Here is a 15971-nt window from a genome sequence, read left to right as displayed (position 1 = left end):
CGCCCTCGCTATCTGCATGTGAGGACAAGCTAAGGAAGTGAATGGCATCTTTTTTTCCCTCTCTTTATCTCCACTTTCCAACATTTGAACCACGGTTTCTTGCTTTCTCCCTTGTTCACCAAACGTAGTGTGACCAGTCCAAAAATAATTATCATGGGACAGATCCCATGTGCTGTCAAACCATTTCTCTTTTAAAACATTAAGCCTTGAAGTTGGTTCCTGACTGACTTAGAGAGCAAATCCACCCTTCCCCGTCAATCTTTTGCTCTGACATGTCGGGGCATTCGGCCGCATTAAGCCAAACCTATATGGTCATCGAGCTTTCTCTGTCTCCTTGCCTTGCTGTTACATTTGTGTGCACGCGATCTGAAAAACCTCTCACATTGGCCAGAATATGGAAGGCTAAAGCAGATCACAACCACTGAGAAACATTTTCGTTTCTTCAAGCAGTTTCTTTTTATCACTCAGTTTATGCTGCCTGTCAATGACTTTGCGAATGGTGACAATATATTGCACGCTGGGTGCTTTGGTGTCGTTTTGGCCGGTCGTGAAGCTTCCAAACTGTTGCATACTGTACAAGTGAACTTCCGAAACCCGTGTAGTTCACCAAATAAAGATGCAGTCGCTTATTCTGAGGAAAGCTGATTTTTAACTCAACAGCTAAACAAACAAGGTCTCATTCAAATGATACATCCCCCAAACTGACGGGGGCATGTTGCTAAAGCGATAATGACAACTTACTGGTGGGTGGCTTTCACAACTCTTCATTTCTTTCCTTTATGCTAAGCTAAGCTAATGGTCCTCCGGTTTAGTTTAACATCAGCTTCAGCTTCATATTCTGTTCAATTTAATTCAATTCAATTTGTTTCAGTTCAAAGAAAACTTTGTGGAGAATTTAAGAATCTCTTTAAAGGAACACCGGTCCTTTGCTCTTTGGTCATAAAAAGGAATCTGTGGGAGCCCAGCAAGTGTTCAATCACACACATGAATTTGTTGTCATGTTTAAGAGGGCACAAAGACGCCATCAAAAGCCCACAAAAATGGCAAATGGCCATGAAGCTAAACGCTGTGGTGCGGGGCTGGAAACCAAAGGCGTGAACTGTGGTATGGCCTTTGGGTGCTGAGGGACAGTTTTGGGTCCTGGAGGGTGCACAACAAAAGTCAATGTAGTTCAAGAGTTAGAAGCGCATAGCTTTAAGTTTTTATGTTCACAAACTTCTTCGCTTTAAATACAGGGTATTGTTAAAATAATAAGGAAACACACAAACACTCCGGGATGTAGTGTGGAACTACTCCTTTAAATCAGGTGAGTCTTTCTTGTTTCTTCTCAGTCTGGGGTACCAACCTGAAACAGTTGTTGTGGAATTTGTTATAGGAAGCCATGGTAATGAGACCACCCCAGGCACAACCCAGGGAGTAGAAGATCTGTGAGGCAGCGTCTCCCCACACCTACAACACAATCCACATACAGGCAGAAGTAGAAAACATTTCTATTTCCAGGTTAACTCTTCATCCACCTATTGATATTCGTGCATACCCTTGCATCGAGGACCTTCTGCCACTGTGGAGTCAGGTAGTACTTGATACCATTTATGGCTCCATCCAGAGTGATGCCACGGATGAACAGGATGGTCAAAACCACATAAGGGAAAGTGGCTGTGAAGTACACCACCTGAGCACACACAGATAATCCGGCAAAGACTTAGTCACAGAAGAGCTTGCAAGACTTTTGAATATATTTGCCAGTGGCATAAAGTAGCATCTGGCAAATATGGACATTAGCGTGCATCTCTTTTTGCATGCTGACCTTTCCGGAGGATTTAACGCCCCTGATGAGACAGAGGAAGACCACGAACCAGGATATAGCCAGGCAGCCCAGGAGGGGGAGACGGACCTCGCCAAAGTTACCGATATCATCAGAGATGTTCAACACGTAGTGCCTGGCACGGACAGATGGAGGAACAGAGAAAGAGTATTGCATATTTGAACATTTCATCTTCACAGGTTTGGAATAAAAGTGTTTTCCTTTTTGTAGGGAAGAACAACGCTGAAAAAGAAAAAAATTCAATCCAACTTTAGGCTGTAATAAATTAGCAAACAGAGGCTGCGGTACTTTACAGATGTCACTAAAAATTTAAATAAGTCAAAACTGGATGTTTGTCTTGGCTCAGGGCAATGTAGTACTATTATTTTTTTATATAGTAAGTGGTGAGGGTATTGGTATTGCAGGTGCATCTAAAGGGCAGACCCAGACTACTCGGGGATGGATTATATAGCCTCTATAGACATGGAATGTATTGAAATACCCCAGAAGACCCAGAGGTGAGCATAAAGGACTTTAGCCTTCTTTCCTTTGATGCTGCTCTGTGGTAAAATCTACATAAAACCAGTTACCTACAAACATTCTGGATAATGAATCCATCACTTTTGATATTTATTCATTCAGCCTTGTGTACGTTACCTCTGCAGCTTTTCTTCTGGCTCAGTTATACAGCGCTGTGAAAAAGTCTTGAGCCAGCCCAAATTTCTTCATGCATAATACAGATGCGGCAATCTTTTCTTAACATTTGCAAACAAAGCTCGAAGCTTTTTGTATTTCTTTTATGTAGTCTTAAAGGTAGGGTAGGAGATCCTGGATTTTGAGTCCAGCGAAGCTGCATTTTGAAAATACACAGGTCAAAAGTCCCAACCCTTTTCTTCACTTTCCCCCGAAGCCACGCCTCTAGAGTCAATGCTTGGTCACGAGCACGAAGGTGCACGAGCGCTGTTCTAACAGAATGCATCGATCGTTGCCGTATTTAGTATATGCTAACTATACGTTTAATAATGCTAGGTGCTAGCCAAGCTGGCTCTAGTTTAGCTTCCTGCCAAGCTTCTGGGTATGCGCACAGGGGGGAGGAGGGGGAGGGAGGAGCAGATTGCAGTTTGATAGACGGCATCAGAATCCAATCATTGTTAACGGTCCGTTCAGTATGATTGGATACTGTTTTTCCTAGATTGTACATTCTAGAGGCCACTTTTCATTTTTGTGTCAAAACTTTTAATTAATTGGTTGCAATGGGGGTGTGAAGAGTATTTCAAGCAATATGTAAAAAAATGCTCCAGAAAAAGAACCCCTACCCCACCTTTAAGGAATATTTCTCCAGGCTACAACTTCCTAAATGTTTGTCAGTGGATTTATATTTAATTTTGCTATCGATCCATAATGCTAGCATATCTTTAATAAAAAAATAAAATTGCAGCAATGTAATTTCCCCCAGTGATTATCAAAGTATTATCCAATCAAACTAAAATGGAATTGAAGGACATCCCAAAGCTCTTCTTTTAAATAATTTTATTATACACTTATTTATCCAGTGTTTTTCCTCATGGGGATCTTCCACACTATGCCTACTCGGTCTGTGGGGTCATTGCTGTGGGGATCGCCCTGGTTCGGGGGGGCTGGGGGATCCTGGCTGTGGTGTGGATGCCGGCCTGCCCTGATCTGGGCGGTTCCCCGTGGTGGCGGCCTCTGTGGTCATTGGTGGGCTGGCTCCCGGTGTGGACAGATCCCCAAGATACCGTTTCCTCACTTCAGCGTCAAGCCAGATTTTAATGTTGATTTTAATGTTGATTGTTGTTGATATTGATGTTGCTCATGTTGGGGGGTGGTATGTGTGCAGTGTGGTTGTCGGTGTGATGTTGTGTGTGAGTTTATGCATGAATTGATTTGATTATTGATTTTATTATGTAAAGCACTTTGTGCTGCTTTTTAGTATGAAAGGTGCTATATAAATAAAGTTTGATTTGATTTGATTTAATTTGATTTGATTTGATTTGGATGTCGGCTGCCTTTTGTTTTGTTCTCTGTCAAGATGATCCCACACTGCTTCAATAATGTTGAGGTCGGGGCTCTGGGCAGGATTCATCCCTCCATCAGACCTGTTGTCACTTTTTTAAGTCCACTTCTTGTGCCATTTGTCATTCCTGAGCATCTCTCAGGTCATGTTTCAGGTCTTTGTTGGATTCTTTTTCTCTTTCTTAAGGACATCACATTCAGATGCTGCTCATCGATTTTTAGGCCTGCTACCACTTCTTTTGGCCTCAAATGATCTATTTTCCTCCCTCCATCTTTTTTTAAGGACACACTGAACACCACACTGCACACAGATTAGCCTGAGAATCACCCACTTGGTACAAAAATATATCTTGTGTCTGTAAAACTGTGAAAACAATTTGAAAGACTTTCATAAACTCGAAGGAACTACTGTTCAACATGAAAGTCTAACTGCTCGGAAGCATCATATAAAGAAATGAAGGGTGGCTCAGGACTTTTGCACAGCACTGTACTTCAGCTTGTTACGGACATACCATTTAAAAACAGACTGAACATTACAGTAATGAAGGAAAACTTGGTGACGCAATCACACCATGTTCAGAAGCTGTTGCACCTCCACTCAAATCTAGTCCAAATATTTGAATGCTCCCTACAAACATGGAGCATGTTTGATGCGAGCTTATCTAATGTGTGCAAGTCAATTTTGACCCGTGGGTCAAGTACGACAGTCCAAAGAGAGCCGAGTCAAGAGGGTTACTTGTGTAACTGGGCAAAACAAAGTGTACTAAACAGTCTTTGCATGACCAAACTTTGATGATTTATTATCATGTCAAATACTAGAATAATGATGTTACATACTTTCTATAGGAATGTTCTTCACTTTCTGGGACTATCTAAAGTTAAAACTGTTAGTATAGTGGGTGAAAACGTCCAAACCTCTTTCATTAGAATCCTTAAAAATGAGCTTGACAAATACCGACAGCGTTGTTTCAGTGTGGCTGAAGGCCCATTGCTTCCTTCTAGTTCTTACTTCCAGTACTCCTCGCTGGGGCTGGTCCTCTTGGTGCGGTTGACGACCTCTGTTACACCTGCTACCAGGCTGGTGGTGGCGTTGGCCAGGCTGCCGTTGAGCTGGGAGCCGCTGCCGACCACCCCGCTGCAGTCGGGCGTGTTCCAGGGGTTGTTGCAGTACGTCCAGGGCAGCAGGCTCGTCATGGAGGTAAAAAAGTAGTAGAAGGCAATTGAAATGACCACGTTGTAATAGATCCCAATGTAGGTGGACACCACCATCATCCCGTAGCCCACACCTGGAAGGGAGGAGAGAAAAAGGGGGAGCATATGAACATGAAATGTGCAGCAAATGGCAGACGGCATAGGTTGGGTCACAGTTCCAGGAGAGCTATTTACCTACAGTCAGGTTTGGACCAGAGATATTTTACATATAGACCACAACATAGACTTACATTTGGATTCCAAGATTAAAAGCACGACAAAAGTACACACATTACACTGACCTTTGAACATAGGACTGATCTTCCAAACACCCAGGCAGCCCTGGCTGGCAAACTGGCCAAAGGAAAGCTCAAGGAAGAAGAGGGGAATGCCACAGAATACCAACATGATTAAGTACGGAAGCATGAAGGCACCTAAGGGAAAGAAGAAACACAGCAGGAACTGAGTTTGGGTTACTGGTAAACAAGGAATACTGGTTGCAGAATTAATGGAAAGCAATTTCTTAAAAAATAAGTTCAGATCCTTTTCAAACTTTTACGTTAGTCCTGATAAAAACACTGGGAGCGGGCCTCAAGCATTCGTTAAACCGACTTCATATTTTATCTTTTCACAGAAACATCTGGACTCATTATCTGACGAAGCTTCAGCAAAACAGAGACAATTAAAGGTAATTCCAAGCTTTAATTTAATCTAAAGTAGTGATGAAGGACCTGAAGAGAAAAAAATACACTAGCAGCGATGTGGCGATACAAGTTAAAATAAGTCATTTAACCTGATCTTTCTGACTCTTACTGACAACGTTTCCAAACATATAACTAAAATGCAATGATTTCCAAGTCGTTTAAAGTCAATATTTAATGAGACTTTTTTTTGCAATAGATGCATTAGGTTTGCTTCTCTGAATCTTCTTTAATTACATTAAAGACATTATATGAACCCCCGATTCTAATTCAATTCTAATTCTGAATTATTAAGCTAATTAACTATGTAGATTTCAGAATAATGAACCTCTCCCTACCTAAAGCTGTGAAATACTGCAATACTTTTCTTTTCTTTTGCCAGTTATCAAATTGAGTTCCCATGTTCTCACTGGATGTTTTTTTGTTCTTTTTATAATTTTTTTGATGACCCCCCCAAACAACTTTTTTCTGGCATGCTACTGATGTCAAATCCAAAATTATCAAAATCTTTACAAAAAGATTTCACAGTTCCAACCTTTCGATAGTCATTTTTGATGAACAGAGGGGTTTAAATGGTTCATTTTTTCCCCCAGGGTTGTACATATACAAGACTTGTGTTGTTTGGTCAGAAGAAAAACATAAAACCAAAATGAAAAAGAAAAACAATAAAAACAAACACCCCCTTCTGTCAGCACAGAGGTCACCGAATGTCCAGCTGAGTCTGCTTTTGTTGTTAAGACCAGAGGACAAAATCAGATATCTCTAAGGAACATCTGTGTGTTTTTTATTGTACTTTGCTCACATGTAAACTAGGTCGACTCAACTGGCTGTTACCGTACAAGAGTAAAACCTTATCACTTCTGCTAAAACTCAGCCGTCCTCTCTGTATCTCTGTACCTCACAGTATCTGCCGCTGTGTATGAGCAAATGCATGGCGCGCTCACAGCCGGTCAGCGCAGGGGAATGCAGTCTCCTACATCCATAACACAAGTCCAAATATTTGCAGCGTAAACATATGATCCAAAGTGGGAGCCGTGCCATTAGAAATAATCTCAATCGCCGAGTGAGGGGACATTGACCAAACTTGCTGCCATTGACTGCACTTTGGTCATTTTCCAGCGCATTTTCAAAGCAAAATACTGAAGTGCAAAAAACATCTTTTTTTTTTTGTCTGTTAAATCCATAGATTTTGGAAAAAAAAACCACAGGCAGCAACAGAGCTTGAGTTTTCCTTGTTGCCGTCGCGCTCTTCTGATGTAAACACAGCTGCTGCATTGTGAAAGCTGCACGTCAGCAGCAACACCTGGATTCTTCCGGCGTGCTTAGACATATTTCGACACAGCTCACATCTCAATGAACAATAACCTATTTATGCAAAATGAGCATTAAAAGATGCTTCGGATTCAAGTTAGGCACATGATGTGGGATTCTGTGTGGTTCGCGAGGACAGCTGACAGCAGTGAACATCTGTATATGGAAGACAGATGACACATCTGGGCTGTTCAAAGAAAACTGGAAAGATTTTAGGGCACAAACACTCTAATATTTATACTACAAATAATAAATACACAGTCTACCTGAAATTGGAAATGATTTGCCCAGTAAATTTAGCTTACAGGTTAACACTGTTGCAGTAAAAAGCGAGAGTCAGAGATTAATTACGCAGAAAATAAAGCCGTTTTGCTGTAATCTGTCTTAGAGCAGTTTGAATACCCTCGTCTAACCTCGGTTGTTTGCAGCCTTTGACAGCTGCATGTGCTGCTCCAGCAATCACACATGCTGGCGCAGGTGATTTGATCAGACGAACTTATAGCACCAAAAGATTGATGGATGCCCTCCACAACTTTAGTAGGTTACTGCCAAAGGTGGCATCTATGGAATAAAGTTTCCACCACATGGTTATAACTGCCAAAAGTGTTCCCAAAAGTTATTTTGTTATTGATATCCAAAGAACAAAATAGGGAGTAAATAATAACAGTGCACAAACTATATTTAAAAGGCATTGCACTGCATTTTGTAACATCAAATCTTTTCAAACAAGCCATATGAGTGGATTACGTTGCATGCTGCCAACACCCCGCTTTCACCATGCAGACAAAAAGAATCGATAATTAATGATGATGATATAAACTGAAACCAAATCACTTAGGATGTGACCATTAGCATTTCCATACCTTATCTGTTTATGACCTGATTATTGCTAATGCAAGTATGACGGCTCTTACTTTTTACCAGGATAAAGTTTGAAAGAATTTGAGACCGGGGCGACACCTACAACTGCTTCACGGGAGAGGTTTGATTCATCCAGTGTTCTGCTGATGCTCTGTGCAACAGGGACAGCTTTGCGGTTTCCTCTCAGCTCCCTCATACCCAGGACCTAACTGTCAAAGAAACTGTGACTCCAGTTCCATCATAAGTTCCTAAAACCCAGCTCATCAATCACTGTGAATGGGAAGCATATTTTTGGACGCCTATCTTGCTATCTCATTGGTGACGGCATTTTTTAAACTTCTAGCAAGGTAACTGCTGTAGCTGACTGTGCTAAGTAGCAGGCAGTCTGAAGATGTTGAACACTTGATGGTAATTCATTTATAGTTGATGCATCCACTGCCTTACTTGGATGGCAGACTGGCACGAGTCAGCAGATTTGTTGCTGCTTTGCACAAAGTACAAACATATAGCATTGTACTTGTTTATTGCTATATTATTTACGGAGTAAAATCCAAAATTCTTCTGAACACCGCCTCTCAGATTAATTGGTGTCATGACTGTTCTCTTAGGATGGTTTCGCTCGCTAGTTTCCTCCATTTCTGTAGCAAAAGGGAAAACTGAACTTTATCTTATTTTACTGAGGTTATTGGGGCGTGTATATGGTCAAGATGTCACTAGGGCGCCCTCTGCTGTATCACTAGGCAGACTACTTTTAACAGTCTAATGCATCTATTTAAACAACCTGTGGTCTGAAGCCCTAACGGACTGTAATTTTTCATTGGAGCAGCTATTCAGCACATCAGAAGAAAAAGCGACAGCCCTGTTTGGCATGTAGTTGCAGCTCTGCTCTCTTTTTTCAAAGTCTAACCAATTCGTACCTCCTCCATTTCGGTAGCAGAGGTAGGGGAACCTCCAGACGTTGCCCAGACCCACTGCGTAACCCACGCTGGTGAGGACAAACTCAATCTGGTTGCCCCAGTTCCCCCTCCGGGAGTTTTCATCCTTCTTTGCTGGCTCTCCTGGAACTGCTCCATTCTGCAACAAAAATAGAGACAGACTGAGGTGACCTCAGGTGACTGGAAAGTCGACGAGTGAGTTTCTGAGCCAGTGTCGCTGCAGAGAGTCCAACAGTTGCACAAAAAAAATAAATAAATCAAACAAATTAACATGCGCATCCACAAAATGAACTCTTGCTGCTTTCTGATGCTTTTAAAGCCACTTTGAGGTAATAATCAAATAAACATTCCAAGGAGCATTTATCCTGCGGTGCAGGCTTAATGTTTTTTGTTTTTTTTTAACCAAAGCAGCACAAGCTCCAATAAAAAAAAAAAAAAACACTACATTACAATCCTAAGTCACAAATAGAGAAAAAGTATTCCAACAGCCTTTATTTCCCTTTTGTAGCACGGAAATTCTAATGTGGGGTGTATTTAAGGAATCATTTACATCAGAACCATACACTGATAATTAACTACTAACATCTTTCAGATGCGTGTGGTGTTGAATTATTCCTCCATGATGCTCAGACTTTTAGTCCCTAAATATGTTCTGCAAACTACTATCCCCTCATCCCCAAAGTTTAGCATAAGGAGTGCTCACTTGAGCAGACGGGATGTGAAGTGAACTTGGAGCCTTCAGACTAGCCCAATAGCATTTGGTGTTGTCGTCCTGATTTCCAGCCTCTCTTCTCCTCTCCTCCCTCTATCACTCCATCTGCCGGCATCAGATGGTCCCTCTCTCGTGACCTCCTCTACACCCCCAGCTGTGTCTGCCCATACTGTTACGTGCATGTGTACCTGCACGTGTGTGTGTGTGGGCTCACATGACAGCACTTGAGCGTTTGCTGAGAAATAAATGCTGAAACGTCAACATAGTCTGACCTCAGCTCAGGCAGTTTAGTTCGACATGAGCTGGGTCAACACAACAAATGTGAAGTTAATGGAATTAAAGTGAATTAAAGAAATGTTTTAATTTAAGATAACACAGTTCCTCATGCTCAAAAATCAATGACGTGGGCACACCGTACGTCTACAGTAATGACTTTGCTGTACGGGCAACTTTATTTTTCGGTTTTATTCGTCATCTCTGGGAAGCTTTCACAGAAGGAAACCCAAACTTTCCTGGGAATGTGTTTCGTATATTAAGTTCCATCAACATTAATCGACTGAACTACTGCTGTATACAAAAGTCCTGGAGAGCATGTTGCACAGATACAGAGACGCCAAAGACCAACTCTCCCTGATGAACACACCACTTCTGATTCGGAGACTGACGGAGACGTCGTTTTCATCCAAGGAAAGAAAAAAAGAAACACAGTAACAACCACATAAAAAAACTGCTGTGATATTTTCTCCAAATCTCTGCAGTTTGTCTTTGAGTCTGGCTGCTTAGATGGGAAAACATTCAGAATTTCTCCAGCATCCCTGGCCTTGCTTTGGGCAGGGCTTTAGGCTGCAGGTGCAACATACAGGAAGATCAGCAAACACTAGCTTTGTTGGTGACGGGAACCTCAAAGCGAACCCACGGCCACAGAACAGGGAGGGTCGAAAACCACCAGCCGCGAGTCCGCCATCACAGCAGGCTGCACACTACATTGTCTCCATCCGGAGTTGATTTTGGAAGGAAAAGAAGCGTCGGAGACAGCAGTTTGCAGCTGTTTGTGCATTCTTGTTTGGTTGACGGGACTTCTCATCAGAAACCAGACGTGGATCCACGGACGGCGCACACATGCATAAACACACGGGCTGACGGGTTGTGCTCCGGTCTACAGCCAAACAAACAAAAGCAGGAGAGGAGACGCTGGGAATAGCAATAGCCTTTGAATTTTTGGTGTTTTCGTTCTCCGAATCCCAACCTGATGTGTTCAGGACAGGTGCACACTCGCACGCTGTCAACAATGCAGTGGCTGAAATAAGCGGGGCAGCTGCTGCATTCAGAAGAACTGTACAACACATTCAGAGCTTTTTCTTCACACTTCACAGTCAATATAATTTGGATAAAAAAAAAAAAAGGTCCTTTGAAATAATAAGAAATAATCCTTATTTATTACAAACTATATTGCATTCTGAGTCATAAAATCAGAGAAGTATCTACTAACTGAACCTCTGTGCGAAAGCAGAAGTTGAGGTTTTTGGTGATATCCTTGAATGAGCGCCGTGCCTCCTGCATCCAGACGCTGTAGCCTGCAGTGTTGGCTCCCTCAGTCAGACATTCAGTCTGTCACCCTGACAGACTCTCCACACCCTTCCTCCTTCCATTCCACTGTCCCATGACTCTTTAGGACCATCTGGCCTTTACATAAGACCACACATAACCATTCCCTTATACCTCCTTCTATTTAGTTTTGAAACTTTTCTTTCTTTTCAAGAGGTATTCCTCTGGTGACAGATTTCAGAGTGTAGGGTGTGGAGTGATGGCTTGAATCACTGTGGTTTCATGAGTCACAGCTATTGCCTTTTAGTAAGAAAACATGTCAAGATGAGATGTTACACATAACCTCTTCCTCACTTTTCCACAATTAAGCCAATCGACGATTTGTAGGCAGTGCCGTGCTAAAGCTGAAACGACACCATAAGAAGACTTCCCAAGAAAAACGTAAAGTATCTGATGCAACTTAAGACATTAAACCTACAAAACCGCCACGTATGCCTGTTCTTTAAAGAATCTCGACTCTGCCAATCTAAAAGAAAACAGCCCACACAGAGCCTATGTATGACATATATCAACATAATGAAATGTTAACATCTTGAAGTCTCATTCACAGTCTTACAGATTTTGATTTTCGAACATCCAGCATCACAACAGGAATTTTTGCTCAAAGGACAGTTTGATACAATCCAAAGATCTAGGTCAACAAAGACAAACGTTTCTATATTTCATACAAACAGGTCAGCAACAGCTGCATTTCTTTTTTAATCCAAAGGCTGAACATTTAGCTCACCGATTTCTGAGAGCTGAAAATGTGCCTGGAGTCAGACGACCAGCTGACTGCTCTGTAGCCACACCACATAAATCCCAAAGATGGCCGACGGGTCAGGTTGTGTGAGTCGGGAAACACTTTTTCACATATCAATATAAAATCCTAATTACACTTTGCTTCTGGTGAGTTAATGTCTCACAATATCCAGAGCCTGCTGCCAAAGTATACTCAGCACAAACCGTACATCTGTGCTGGCAGCGGTGGCACTCCTTGCCTGTAATTAACTGCTCTGTAATAATTATCAAACAGGTTCGAGTCCAGCAGTCTGTCAAACAGCAGTCGACAAATCACAAGCTCCTAACTCTCATCTCCACTGAGCTGATCTGAAAAAGAACGCCAGCTCAGTGCCTAAAACGTAAATGCCAGCAGAGCTGCTGATCTGTGTTGTGCTCACTCAGAAAGTGTTGGAAGGGTTGGAAGGGACATAAGATGAGATCAGTACAATTTACCTCGAAACATGTCGCTCTACACAGGCCTGCGGTTGGAATGCGGGGGCAATAAATGCCAACATGTTGGTGGGTGAGGATGATGAAAGCAGAACAGAAGTGTTTCATCTCTGATGTCAACAAATGGTTGAGATGTCACTTTACATTAAAAGTAGTTATTTTTGCCACAGTAGTGAGTATCACAGTAGTATCACAGTAGTACTCAGTGATAAATGTGCTCTACCAAGTGGTAGAGCAGGACACTGAAGGGTTCAGTTGAAGGACTGAAAGAAATATTCAGAGCTTTCCCTTTGTACTTTGTAGTTTATACTTTTTTCAAATCACCTTGGTGGCAAAGACGGCAATTTCTCTTAGAGAAGATCCTTCAGGCTGGAATCGCCTTTGTTGTTTCACTCGCTCTTGTTTTCAGAGACGTTCCAGCTCAACCAGGCGGGATGAGAATGAGGAGGGGGTCAACTTTTACGGAGCTTTGCAGAAGCTGCTGATGTGTTTTTTTTTCTCCGCTGTGTCCTTTGGGTCGTTGTGTTATTAAATGTAAACCTTCCTTCCAGCCTGACATTGCAAGCACTCGGGAGAATGGTTTCACAAAGGATTGCACAGCTATTTTTCGGCGCTCATCTTTCCCCCTGTCCTGACTAATCTCCCAACCGCTGTAGCAGAAAAAAATCCTTCCCACAGCATAATGCTGCCACCACCATGTTTGACTGTAAAGATGACATTAATCATGTGACGCTTGGTGCCTCCTCTACAGTCACATTGTTGGGAATAGGTCATTTTCCTTTTCATCAGATCAGAGGATTTTGCGTCTCGTACTGAAAGTATTTCAGGTCCCTTTTGCTCACTGATGGCTTTTGTCGACCACACTGCTACGAGGACCTGATGAGTTGAGTCTGGCACTGCTTGTTGTTTCCTTCATGCTCTCTCAAAAGCTCTCCTACATGTACAGAACTATGCAAAAGTCTTGAGCCACCTCTCAATTCTTTGTAAACTGCCTGGAAAATGGAAAATATGTGCAGGGATTTATTTAAACATGACACAATGCTCGCTTATCCGTTGAGTTGGGAGCTTTCATGCTAGAATGGTTCACCGGTCAGTGTTAAGTAGCTTAACGAACAAAACAAGCATATTCCTCTGAAAACGGTCAGTTACAAGGATTGGACTTTAAATAAGGGAAATGAGCAGCCAGTGTCCAAAGAATGAACTTTAATAGACCTTCAGAAAGCCCCGGAGAACTGTTGCGCAACACAACAGCAGAAGATTACAAGAAAGTCTGGCTGCTTGGAAGCAAAATGTAGAGAAATGAGGGGTGGCTCAAGACTTTTGAACAGCACTGCAGACGATTCACACAAACCCGTGGCTTGGTTTTTACCCTGGCACCATCAAGAGTGAGACCAGGTTCAGACAGTTGGCTGCCTTCTTACTTACGCCCAATGACATCTGTGAGGCGCAGCTGGACTCCAGCCAAGTTGCAGAAGCATCTCAGGCACCACCGGCAGAAGCACCATGCACCGGAGCTCATTTGTGACTGACATAACAAAGTTTCTAAACACTTGTCTCGAGCTGCTTCTATAATTTGTCTTTAAAAACAAATTGGAAAACTTGAAAGGCTCTGAAAACACTCAGGGAGCCTCTCAAACGGTTTCCTGACAGCTGCAGCCCAACCTGGTAAGTGCAAAGAGATGCTGTCCGTTCGAGTGAGACAATTCCATTCAAATACACATGCACACACAGTGGATGCTACTTTCTCTCCACACACCAAAAGCAGTTACAGATTTACACGAGTGTATATTTTGACAATTCCTTGTATTATTTCCATCTCTAGCACGCTTCATTAGCTACAACTGCTAGTACTATTGCAACAAGAAAGCAGTCAGTCAGTAAAGCGCAGAGCTCTGCAAAGGCCTGATAATCTCTCCAACAGAAGGTGATTTGTTAATATCGTGCGACTGCTCACTGTGCATCTCATTTCCTGTCTGAAAGAATCTTATTTAGAGGCACCTCCAGTAGAGCGATGGCATTTTACTGACAGCTTACACCCCTCTTCCTCTCTCAGGGGATGTTGTCCTTCTGTACATGGATGAAGTGGAAGTTCATATTGCTTGTTACTTTCTAAATATCTGTATCTTTATGCTGTGTTACCTATTGGTGATTAGTAGTGGTTTAACAATGACAGATTAAGGATTCACATGCTGCATATTTCCTTGTAATTATCTATCCTGCAGCGAAATGCTTCTGACAGCCATGAGCTCTGCGCTGAGGTCACAGCACACACAGGTGAGCACAGAGGTTGCTAACGCAGGTGGGTCCACTCGTTCTTCTGTTATTAAAATGTACGACAGTTACCAACTCAGGAGAAAGACCGAGTGTTCATGTGCAACCCCAATTCTAAAAATTATTTTAGGGTCAATTATTGGCTCATTTTGAATTTGATGGCTGCAACCCATCTCAAAAAAAGTTTTTACAGGGCAACAGTCTGTGTGTCAGCCCCTCTTCTTTTAACATCTGGGGACTGAGGAGACCAGTTGTTGGACCTTTGCGAGAGGAACGCTGTTCCATTCTTGTATGATGCTGGTTTCGAGCTGCTCGACAGTCCTGGGTCTTTGTTGTATTTAGCGTTTCTAGGTGCACCCAATATTTTCAGTTGATGAAAGGTCCAACAAGACTCTTCTACTGTGAAGCACTGCTGTTGCAATAGATGCAGTGTGTGGCGCAGCATTGTCTAACTAAAATATGCAGGGCCTTCAACATTATCTGGATGGGAGCAGGTGTTGCTCTAAAACCTCTATATACCTTTCAGGTACCTTTCAGCTTTTCCAGACGTTGCCAGTCACTAATGCACCTGATGGAATATTCAAAGTATTTGTAATCACACTGAGGAACATTATTCTGTAACTGCTCCACAATTTCGAGACATAGTTTTTTGCAGTTTTCCAAAACTTCTGCCCATCTTTACCTCTGGTATAAGGTGCTATTTGTTTTTAACACCCAGTCATGTAACCGAGCAATTAACCTGATTAGTTGCACCATGTTCCTCCAGCTGTTCCTTTTCGGCACCACTTACGTTTCCAACTTTTTTTTTCTTTCTTTTTGTTCCTGTTCCAACTATTTTGAGACGGGCTGTCGCCATAAAATGCAAGATGAGGTAACATTTTTCACGAATTAGTAAAACGTCTCACCAGTGGCGGCTCCAGAAATTTTTTTCTGCAGGTGCTAAGGGGGGGCTAAGCGTTTAACTGTGGGTGCTATGAAGGATATTTTTCTACCCTAGAGTTATCAACACAAACGCAAGCACACACACGCGCACGCAACCCCCCCCCCACACACACACAGGTGCACTGAAAACTCTGACATCAGCAGTCACCAATACAGTGAATAGTGAATAATGTGGTACTCTGCAATTAATTTAAAACATAAACAAACATAATATATTTCTATACATAATATATTTTTTTGTCTTTTGAAGAAAATGCCACAACTACATATTTAAAATATTAAATTAGTTGAAGAAAAAAATCTAAAAATTTCCTGGGGGTGCTATGGAGGTGCTATTACTTTTCCAGGGGGAGCTATAGCGCCCCCTAGCGTCCCCCTGGCGCCGCCACTGC

General features: G+C 42.3%; 1 protein-coding gene across 4 annotated transcripts in view; it reads right to left on the bottom strand.

Annotated features, from left to right (window-relative positions):
* slc6a9 (solute carrier family 6 member 9) overlaps nucleotides 1–15971 on the bottom strand; it is a 73099-nt gene that overhangs the window by 15775 nt on the left and 41353 nt on the right. For all 4 annotated transcript variants that reach the window (XM_075483799.1, XM_075483798.1, XM_075483800.1 and 1 more), the window contains 6 exons: nucleotides 8820–8976; nucleotides 5332–5463; nucleotides 4848–5124; nucleotides 1808–1940; nucleotides 1538–1672; nucleotides 1346–1449 (listed from right to left, as the gene is read on the bottom strand). In XM_075483799.1, coding sequence (XP_075339914.1) covers nucleotides 1346–1449; nucleotides 1538–1672; nucleotides 1808–1940; nucleotides 4848–5124; nucleotides 5332–5463; nucleotides 8820–8976 — 938 coding nt within the window. The remainder of the gene's footprint in view (nucleotides 1–1345; nucleotides 1450–1537; nucleotides 1673–1807; nucleotides 1941–4847; nucleotides 5125–5331; nucleotides 5464–8819; nucleotides 8977–15971) is intronic.

The sequence above is a fragment of the Odontesthes bonariensis genome, chromosome 14, assembly GCF_027942865.1.
Source record: "Odontesthes bonariensis isolate fOdoBon6 chromosome 14, fOdoBon6.hap1, whole genome shotgun sequence".
NCBI lineage: Eukaryota > Metazoa > Chordata > Actinopteri > Atheriniformes > Atherinopsidae > Odontesthes > Odontesthes bonariensis.
Note: the sequence above shows the minus strand (reverse complement) of the source record. Positions and strands in the feature narration are given on the sequence as shown.